This window comes from Pteropus vampyrus, unplaced genomic scaffold (assembly GCF_000151845.1).
Source record: "Pteropus vampyrus isolate Shadow unplaced genomic scaffold, Pvam_2.0 Scaffold113, whole genome shotgun sequence".
In the NCBI taxonomy this organism is placed as follows: domain Eukaryota; kingdom Metazoa; phylum Chordata; class Mammalia; order Chiroptera; family Pteropodidae; genus Pteropus; species Pteropus vampyrus.
The window spans coordinates 1482903-1491975 of record NW_011888894.1 but is presented as its reverse complement, the minus strand read 5'-3'; the positions used below and the strand labels follow the sequence as shown (position 1 = coordinate 1491975).

Here is a 9073-nt window from a genome sequence, read left to right as displayed (position 1 = left end):
AATGTATTGGGAAGACTGGTTAATAACATTACATAAGTTTCGAGTGTACAATTCTATAATACATCATCTGTATATTGCACTGTGTGCTCATCATCTAAATCTAGTCTCCTTCCGTCATGGTGTATTTGACCCCCTTTATCCCTTTTAACTTCCTCACACCCCTGTTGTTGTCTTTTGTTTTTAATCATGGACAGTTTTTTTTTTTTTTACTTTATCTAAAATTGTTTTAGATGATCGCAGGTTTGTTTTTTTTTTAAATCCTTTAATACACTAATAAGGAAATTACATGAATAGATTTTCTAATAATAGATTAATCTTGAATTCCTGGAATAGTCCCAACTTATTATTTATTATTATCTGTCTTTATTATTTTTATTTGTGTGTGTTTGTGTGTGTGCATCTTCATTTTTTTCTTTTATTATTTGGTTTGTTTGTAACTTGGTCTTTTTACACATTGCTGAATTCGGTTTGCCAAAATATTGTTTAGGGTTTTTTGCATCTATGTTCATGAGTAAGATTGCCTATAATTTTCTCATAATTAAATTGTCTTAGTTTGGAATCAAGGTTATGCTTGCCTCATAAAATGAATTAAAGACCATCTTTTTTCTTCCATTTTCTTGAATAGCTTGAGTAAGTTTCAAACTGTTTGTTCCTTGATTGTCAGAACTCCCTGATAAAACTACCTGGGACTAGTGTTTTCTTCGTGGAAAGATTTTTAACTATTTATCCAATATCTTAAGGATTATAAGAATACTCTGGCTTTCTATTTTCTTTTTAATTGGTTTTAGTTTCAGTTATATTCTGCTAGGACTTTATTCATTTCATCTAAGTTGTGAAATATATTGCATAGTCATTTGTAATTTTCTATATCTTTTTAATATTATTAGTATAGATGGTTTTGACTATTTTATTCCAGCAATTATTTATTCGTGCCTTTTTCAGTGTTGCCAGAAAATTTTCTGTTTTATTAGGCTTTTCAGAGAACCAATTTGGCTTTGTTGATCTTCTCTATAATATTTGTTTTCTTTGTTAATGATTTCTGCCCCTTCATTATATCTTTGTTTTAGATGATCACAGGTTTGGGTTTTTTTTTTTTTTTAATCCTTTAATATACTAATAAGGAAATTACAAGAATAGATTTTCTTGGAGTTTTAATGCCGTTTTTTTTTTTTTTCCCTAACTTCTCAAGTTCCATACTTTTACGCTTCCTTAACCTTTTTTCTTTTCTGATATAAAGCTTTACATGTATCGGATATATGTTGCTATATAGTTTTTCATTATTGTTTAGTACTAAATGTTTTATAATTCTGATTATAAGTTCTATATTTAGAATGCTTTTAAGTTTTCAAACGTATGAAGTTTTTCTAACTGCCTTTTTGTTATTGATTTCTATCTTACTTTCTTACTTTGAATATAGTCAGAAAACACGGTACAGCTTGCTGCGTTCATAGGTCATGGCATGAAGTGATGCCCTCTCGCTCTTTTTAGTTTTGACTTCCTCTAATGTCCAAGCAGTAATTTAGAGGAGCACTTTGATTTTCCAGAGTATCGGGAACATCCTGGAGAGGGGTGTCATCTTTTTACCGTTTATTTTTATTATTGGATTAAGATTGTGACTTACTGGTGCTTGTTTCGGCAGCACATAGGCTAATTTGAATGATACAGAAATTAGCGTGGCCAGACATGCAAATTCATGAAGTTTTTGTATTAAAAACAAACAAACAAACAAACAAAAAAACGACTTATTCTCTGAAGTACATCAATAACCTGGGAAGCAAAGTGAGGGAACCCAGATGATGCTATTCATTTTCTCCAGTATTTCCCCCTGGGAAGAAGATACAGGGCTTAGCTCTCTTGGCGCCGATGAGAGCTGAGGACCAGTGTCAGTGTGAAGGTGCTGCTCTCTCAACTCAGCTTCCCTGGCCCAGCTCATAGCCTCCTCTAGACGTGGATAAAGATTGAGAACCTGGTTCCTGGAGTGTGCACAGTGTGTTCGCCATTAGTCCTCAGGGCCAGAAACAACTGTGCCGTCCAAGAGAACTAAGCAGCCATAATAGCTACTACAATTTATTAAGCTGTTTACAAGGTGCTGGGCACCAACTAGTGACTTTACATATATTTTCTCATTTTCTCCTCACAGCAGCTCTGTGAAGTAGGCTCAGAGACATTAGGTAGCTTCCAAAGGTCACATGGCCTCTAAGCATCAGAGCCCCAGTTCTAACTCTGGTCTCCAACTCTAAAGTTGGTGCTCCTACCCATTCAGATATACTGCCTCCCAGAAAGGATTCAAGCTTCTCACTTCTGAGCCCCTCAATTTTATTTCCAAGAGCGTCTGAGCACAAGGGAGGAGACGGAAGCTTGAGACTGGATTGAGGAAGGATGGGGAAGGGCAGCAACTTCACCCCTGGCCTCACTGTCACTTGGGATGCTCTCCCTTCCTGCCAGTTTGCCCAGTATGCTGAGATCGTCAACTTCACCCTCCCTGATGGGACTCAGAGGAGTGGACAAGTGCTCGAGGTGACTGGGACCAAGGCAATTGTTCAGGTTAGTAGTGTCAATGAGATGTTGACTAGTTGAATAAATGAATAAACCCACAACGTTCCTGCATTATCTTATAAGCTCCGAAGGTAAGAAATATCCTATTTCCCTGAGAACACCTCGTCCAGAGCTGGGTACAGATGGGAGGATGGAGGAGCCCATTCTTGTCACTAACCTCTCATCCTATAGGTGTTTGAAGGGACCTCTGGGATTGATGCCCGTAAGACCACATGTGAATTTACAGGCGACATCCTACGGATACCAGTGTCAGAGGACATGCTGGGTGAGTAGTGGGGGTGTGACAAGGGTGGGGACCAGCCAGCTCCTCTGACCAAGTGCTTCGCACACTGCATTGTCATCGCCTGTTTTCATGTCTGCCTCCGCTTTGAGCTCTTTGAGTTCAGGGATTGTGTCTTTTTCTCTCTTTGACCCCCCAACACCAGTTCAGGGCATGACATACAGCAGGTGTTAAATAAATGAGGAGGCACAGTAGGTAACCATCCATCTGGGGTCAGGCTGAAATGGACTGCACCTCCCCTAATTTCCTCCCAAGATCTGCCATACCTGGCTCTCTCCTCTCTAGCCCCTAAACCATGCCATTCGAGTAGTTGTTCTGGGCCAAGGCTTTGCTGTAAAGATTTCCAAGAGAGGAAGGAAGATGCCCCCCCAAAGAGATAGTCACTGTAGCTAGTTCTCTGGAGGTAACTGAGGGATGAGGGGAAGGAGACATGGGGCATTTGCAATGTGGGAAGATACGGGGAATCTTGTCATGGTGTGGAGGGTGAGCAGCAGTGAGAGACCCAGGGCTGGCCCTGAGCATTCTCCAACACCCACTGCCCACCCCCAGGTCGGATTTTCAATGGTTCCGGCAAACCCATTGACAAGGGGCCAGTAGTTATGGCAGAGGACTTCCTGGATATCAATGGTGAGTAACTGGAGGCTCTGGATGGCTTTAAGGATCCAGCCCCTCAATCACCTTTCGCACCCCCAGACATTACCTCTACCACCTTGCCCCTGGAAGTTCTACAGCAGACACAGTCCAGGGCAGTCATCCAGGGCTCACTTCTAGGACACTGTATTGGATGGTGCAGTTAGAGCCCATTTCCATCACTGCAGAGAATTCTGTTAACAGTGCCGCCCTGGAGTCAGGGGCAGGGTTAGGGGAGGGCAGGGGAGGACCTGAGCCCTTGAGCATGGGTCCGTGACCGCCCTCTCCCAGGCCAGCCCATCAACCCCTATGACCGCATCTACCCCGAGGAGATGATCCAGACGGGCATCTCTCCCATCGACGTCATGAACAGCATCGCCCGTGGTCAGAAGATCCCCATCTTCTCAGCAGCCGGGCTCCCCCACAACGAGGTGAGGCTACAGGAGTCTTCAGGCACAACCAAAGGCAAAGGACAGGGCAGAGGCCAGGGCTGGTGGGCCAGCGTGGAGGGCCTCCTGTGCCCAAGCAGGTAGGGGCCAGCCTAGCTGGGGTCACCACCAGTCCAGACTGGCAGTTGTCCTCTGGCAGCTCAAGACCTCCTCATTGTCCCCAAGCAGGTCAGACCTCCTCATGGTCCCCAAGCAGGTCTTCAAACCTCTGCACGAGTGAGTGGGGGACTTGCTGGCTCATGAGAGAGCTCATGGGTAGCCCCAGTGTCGACAGTCCTGCTCAGCTGGGCTGACAGCGCTACCTGTTGAACCTCGTCATGGTCTTTGCTCCCTGCGTTGAGTGAACTCCTCTCATGCCAGCCCCACAGCCATCTGAGGCCTCCCTATGCAGGTTCTTTGCCCCACTCCTGCCTTTCAAAGCAGCTGGTGTGACAAAATTTCTAAATGCTCCTCCCCTGACCACCCCAACCCAACCGCTCTTGGATGGGCCCCAGCTCACCCTTGAAATGACCTGAGTGATCAGAGGGTATGAGTGCCCCCACCCTCCACACCACACACACACACACACCCTGATCTGTGTTACTGGTAGCTCCAAGTACTGCTCCAAATACTGGGACAATTCCCTGCTCAGATAAACCCCAGTGGAATGGGAGGAGGCGAAGAGGTTTCGAAGGGTCAAGCTGCCCCAAATCCGTGCTGAGTCTGCTGCTCTTTGGAACTATTATTCTGCCTGCTCCTCAAGTTGGGCACCCCGGCCCTTTAAGAGTCTCGGGACGGGATAGCCCCGCCCCTGGGAAAAGCTGTAGGACTGGGGGTAGCCCTTGGCCTTTGTGTATCCCTTCTACTGGAGGCCCTGGCAGGAGGACAGAATGGAAATCCGTCCATCCTCTTCAATGGTGCTCAGTAGGGAGGCCTCTGACGTCCTTTCTCCTAACCTGCTCCACGCTAGATTGCTGCCCAGATCTGTCGGCAGGCTGGGCTGGTGAAGAAGTCCAAAGCCGTGCTGGATTATCATGACGACAACTTTGCCATTGTCTTTGCAGCCATGGGGGTAAGAGGGGCTGGGCAGATTGGCAAGTTCTGGGAGCTGTGGGTAAGCAGCCTTGTGTCCCTTGGCCCCCAGCATGGCCTGATCTGATGGGGGCAGGGCACGATCCTTCTCCTTGAGAAGCTGTCAGAATCTGGGCCTGTCCAGTGGGAGAGGCAAAGAGGGTGACCAAAGGGGTACGGTGGGCTCGGTGACTAGGGTAGTGTGTCCCTGAAGGCACCCCGAAGGTTATGGCAGCTATAAGATGAGCTCAGGGTGGCCTGGAAGAGGGTAAACTAGGGAATTCGAGGAGACCACACAGCTTTGGGAGGGGGATACCAGGGGATTCTCATAGGGCCCAAGGTGGGGGACAGGTGGAGTTAAGGGGAAGCAGCTGGCCAAGGGAAAGGCAGATGGCGCTGAGCAGAGCTCAACTGGGAGAGGTCTGAACCTCTCTTTGGGAATCTGATGAGACTCTACCCAGGATTGGGCAGCAAACCAGCCCTGCCCTCTCAAGCTCCAGTCATCTCAGTGACCGTGGCACATTTACCCACAGTGACTATTAGACAGTCAGTCAATCAGTAGGCTTTACTGAGAAGAGATGGGAGAGGCCAGGGCCCCTGTCCTCAGGCCACAGCATCCCACCTCCAGCCCTCCCTATTGTGTGACCAGGTGAACATGGAGACAGCTAGGTTCTTCAAGTCCGACTTTGAGCAGAATGGTACCATGGGGAATGTCTGCCTCTTCTTGAACTTGGCTAATGACCCCACGTGAGTACTCCCCTGGTACCTTCACTGTCCTCAGGCAGTAGGCCTTTGTCTCCTTCCAAGACCCAGAGTATCAGGGCTCAGGGGTTTCCCAGAACTACTGCCATGGGCAAGAGTTGGAAGAACAACCCCTTGTTGTGTAGATGGGGAGACTGAGAATGGTAAGGAGTAGGGATGGCCCACAAAGAGACAAAGGGAACAGGACCATGACCCCACCTACCACCTGCAGTCACTCTGCTCTCCCCACAATCTGCATCCAACCACTGTTCCAAATCAGGGCTCCTCATCCTTGAGTCACTTCACAAAGCCACCATTATAGAGATATTTCTCTTAATATTTGTTTAGAAAATCTGCTATTTTGAAAGTTTAGAAAATGTGAGTTTAAATCTGGGGGTCAAGTGGATGGAAAAAAACAATTCTAATAAACTTTCCTGGGTACTGAGAATACTCTAAAAACTAAGTAACAGAATTCTGGAGGCTGCGATATCACCAAAGAAGAGACCCACAGTCACAAGCCCAGGGACCCGGGAGTGCTCGAAGTGGAAAGGGGTGGCCAGAGCAGGCAAGCACAGGGACTGTGCACGCTCAAGTGTGCTCAGGCGCAGTGGGAGGACTAGTAAAGAATCCTGAGGACACAGAGTGAGACTGCTCCAGCTGACCCAAGGGCGGCTGTCCCAGAGGAAGAGGGAGCTAGAGCAGAAGCCCTGAACTGCCTCCCTCTGACATGCCAGAGTCCCTGACCTTCAGGCCGCGGAGATGGGGCCACTATCATCCTCATCAGGGCTCCTGGCCCTGCCTGTCTCACTCTCACTTCACTCTCTACCTGCCCCAGCCTCTGCCCCTTTTCTCCCTTGAACCACAGGGGAGTGTTGAACCTGGCTAAGTGCCCACTCCCAGGAACCATGGCCCTGACCTGGGGGCTGGGAGCGAGGGCTCATGGTATTCACGCCTCTACTGTTATGCACAATTCCAGTTTCCCAGTTCACTTTCCACTCAGCATTGGGGCTAAATGGAGCCCAGGCCTGGGCCTCCAGGCCCTCTAACGATTGGCCATACCTCCAGGATTGAGCGAATCATCACCCCGCGCCTGGCACTGACCACAGCCGAATTCCTTGCGTACCAGTGTGAGAAGCATGTGCTGGTCATACTGACTGACATGAGTTCCTACGCAGAGGCCTTGAGGGAGGTGAGGTGGCTGGTGAGGGGTGTCAGGTTCATCCCAGTCCCTTTACTACAGAGCTCGCTCACCAAGACCTACACCCGCTCCATTTCTCATAGTCACTGAACCTCCCACTCACCCTTCCTTGTCTCCGCCTCTCACTCCTCTTCTTACCCCAATGCCCATGGACACTGCAGGTCTCAGCTGCCAGAGAGGAGGTGCCCGGGCGCCGAGGCTTCCCCGGGTACATGTACACAGACCTGGCCACCATCTACGAGCGGGCGGGCCGTGTGTCTGGCCGGGGTGGATCCATCACTCAGATCCCCATCCTCACCATGCCCAACGATGGTGAGCCTCTTCACTGCCCACTACCCTCCACAGCCCCCCTGCCCTTCCCACCTGGGCACTTAAAGGAACCATGCTTCTTTGCACAGATGTACAGCAGCTCTGTTCCTCCATCATTGTAGACACTGCCCTTTCCTTGCCTCCGTCCACTCCTATCACTCCCATGGGGGGAAAAGAACTCAGAAGGCCTGGAGTGTGTGGAGACCTGGGCCCCATCTACCCTAAGGCCAGTGCATTTCCTTGTAGATATCACCCACCCGATCCCAGACTTGACAGGCTTCATCACAGAGGGACAGATCTATGTGGACAGACAGCTTCATAACAGACAGGTACTGCACTTCCTCGCCCACTTTCTACTCTCTCCACCACCTCCTGTGTGTCATCTCTCTGTGAATTAGGAGGGGCCAGGCAAGGCTAACCCCAAATGAGAGATAACCCCCCAGGAAGACTATGCGGTTCACAGAAAAAAGACAGGTCTGGGTAGAATCCAGCCTACCTGGCTATGGGACCTTGAGAAAATAATTTCATTTCTCTGATCCCAGGTTTCCTCTTCTATAAGATGAGAATAATAATACTTATCTCGCTGTTGCATTTTTGAGGATAAAATAAGTGGGCATACAGAAAGCATCTAGCAGATAGTAGATACTAAAGAAATACCATCTCTCTTCCCTTTCCAGTAGCTCGCTTTGGTGAACAGAAAACAATGAGTAACTGACACAAGTAGATGGTGAATGATATGCCAATGGGTTAGAAAATATGCCTGTCTGTCCCACCTGAGATTAAAGGCAACTCTACGATTTTTTTCTTCTTTGCTCGACAGGTTGCTCCTTTGTAGGTATTAACTTAAGCTTCAATCTGGTTTTGTCCAAACAATCAAAAATTTTGAAATAGTGAGCCTTTCAGTAACTAATGTCATGGCATGTCCTCCCTCCACTCTCCTGTCTGGGAGCACAGCTGCACACGCAAGCCCTAGAATTTGTGGGAGATAAAGGAGGGCAGGTATGACGCCCTTCTTCTTGTCGGATGAATGAAGACCAGTCCCAAGAACTATGGGGAGAGCAGAGAGAAGCAGGGTGGGAAGGAAAGTTTACACCCTGCCTTCTGTCACCCCTTCTTCTACTCCCCCAGATCTACCCTCCCATCAACGTGCTGCCCTCCCTGTCTCGGCTGATGAAGTCTGCCATTGGGGAGGGCATGACGAGAAAGGACCATGGGGATGTATCCAACCAGCTGGTAAGAAGGAGTGGGCCCAGGGGTTGGCAAGAAGGTTGGTTTCAAATGTTGGAGGTCTGAACCCTGCATGGACCACGAGCTTTTTTCTTAGCAAAACCCCTCCTCCAAAAGTAGTCCCCCCAGCACAGCCAGTTTGGGGGCCATCGGGATAAGGAGATAAGCCTGCGGTGACCACTCCCTCTGCCTCTTCCTCCAGTATGCCTGCTACGCCATCGGGAAGGATGTACAGGCCATGAAGGCAGTGGTGGGAGAGGAGGCACTCACTTCAGAAGACCTGCTCTACTTGGAATTCCTGCAGAAGTTCGAGAAGAATTTCATCAACCAGGGTGAGGCTCGTTGGGGGCGTTCAGGCAGTAATCCCCTTACCCCGCTACACCTATTCCCCCCTCTCCTTTTCTCCCTTTCTCCCTTTCTCTCTCTCCCTCTCCCTTTCCCCTCTGATACTCCTGCTCTGTCCCTAGGCCCTTACGAGAACCGCTCGGTGTTCGAGTCGCTGGACCTGGGCTGGAAGTTGTTGCGCATCTTCCCGAAGGAGATGCTGAAGCGCATCCCGCAGAGCGTAGTCGATGAGTTCTACTCCCGCGAGGGGGCGCCGCAGGACACCGCGACGGACACTGTGCTCTAGAC

General features: G+C 48.9%; 1 protein-coding gene across 1 annotated transcript in view; it reads left to right on the top strand.

Moving 5' to 3' along the window:
- Positions 1 to 9071, top strand: part of ATP6V1B1 (ATPase H+ transporting V1 subunit B1) — a 24418-nt gene extending 15347 nt beyond the window's left edge. Inside the window, exons 3-14 of the mRNA XM_011365557.1 lie at positions 2446 to 2544; positions 2728 to 2821; positions 3386 to 3463; positions 3758 to 3897; positions 4865 to 4966; positions 5615 to 5712; positions 6772 to 6895; positions 7066 to 7216; positions 7460 to 7542; positions 8342 to 8446; positions 8643 to 8772; positions 8908 to 9071. Of these exons, the coding sequence (XP_011363859.1) occupies positions 2446 to 2544; positions 2728 to 2821; positions 3386 to 3463; positions 3758 to 3897; positions 4865 to 4966; positions 5615 to 5712; positions 6772 to 6895; positions 7066 to 7216; positions 7460 to 7542; positions 8342 to 8446; positions 8643 to 8772; positions 8908 to 9071 (1368 nt within the window). The remainder of the gene's footprint in view (positions 1 to 2445; positions 2545 to 2727; positions 2822 to 3385; positions 3464 to 3757; positions 3898 to 4864; positions 4967 to 5614; positions 5713 to 6771; positions 6896 to 7065; positions 7217 to 7459; positions 7543 to 8341; positions 8447 to 8642; positions 8773 to 8907) is intronic.
- Positions 9072 to 9073: the final 2 nt, after the last annotated feature.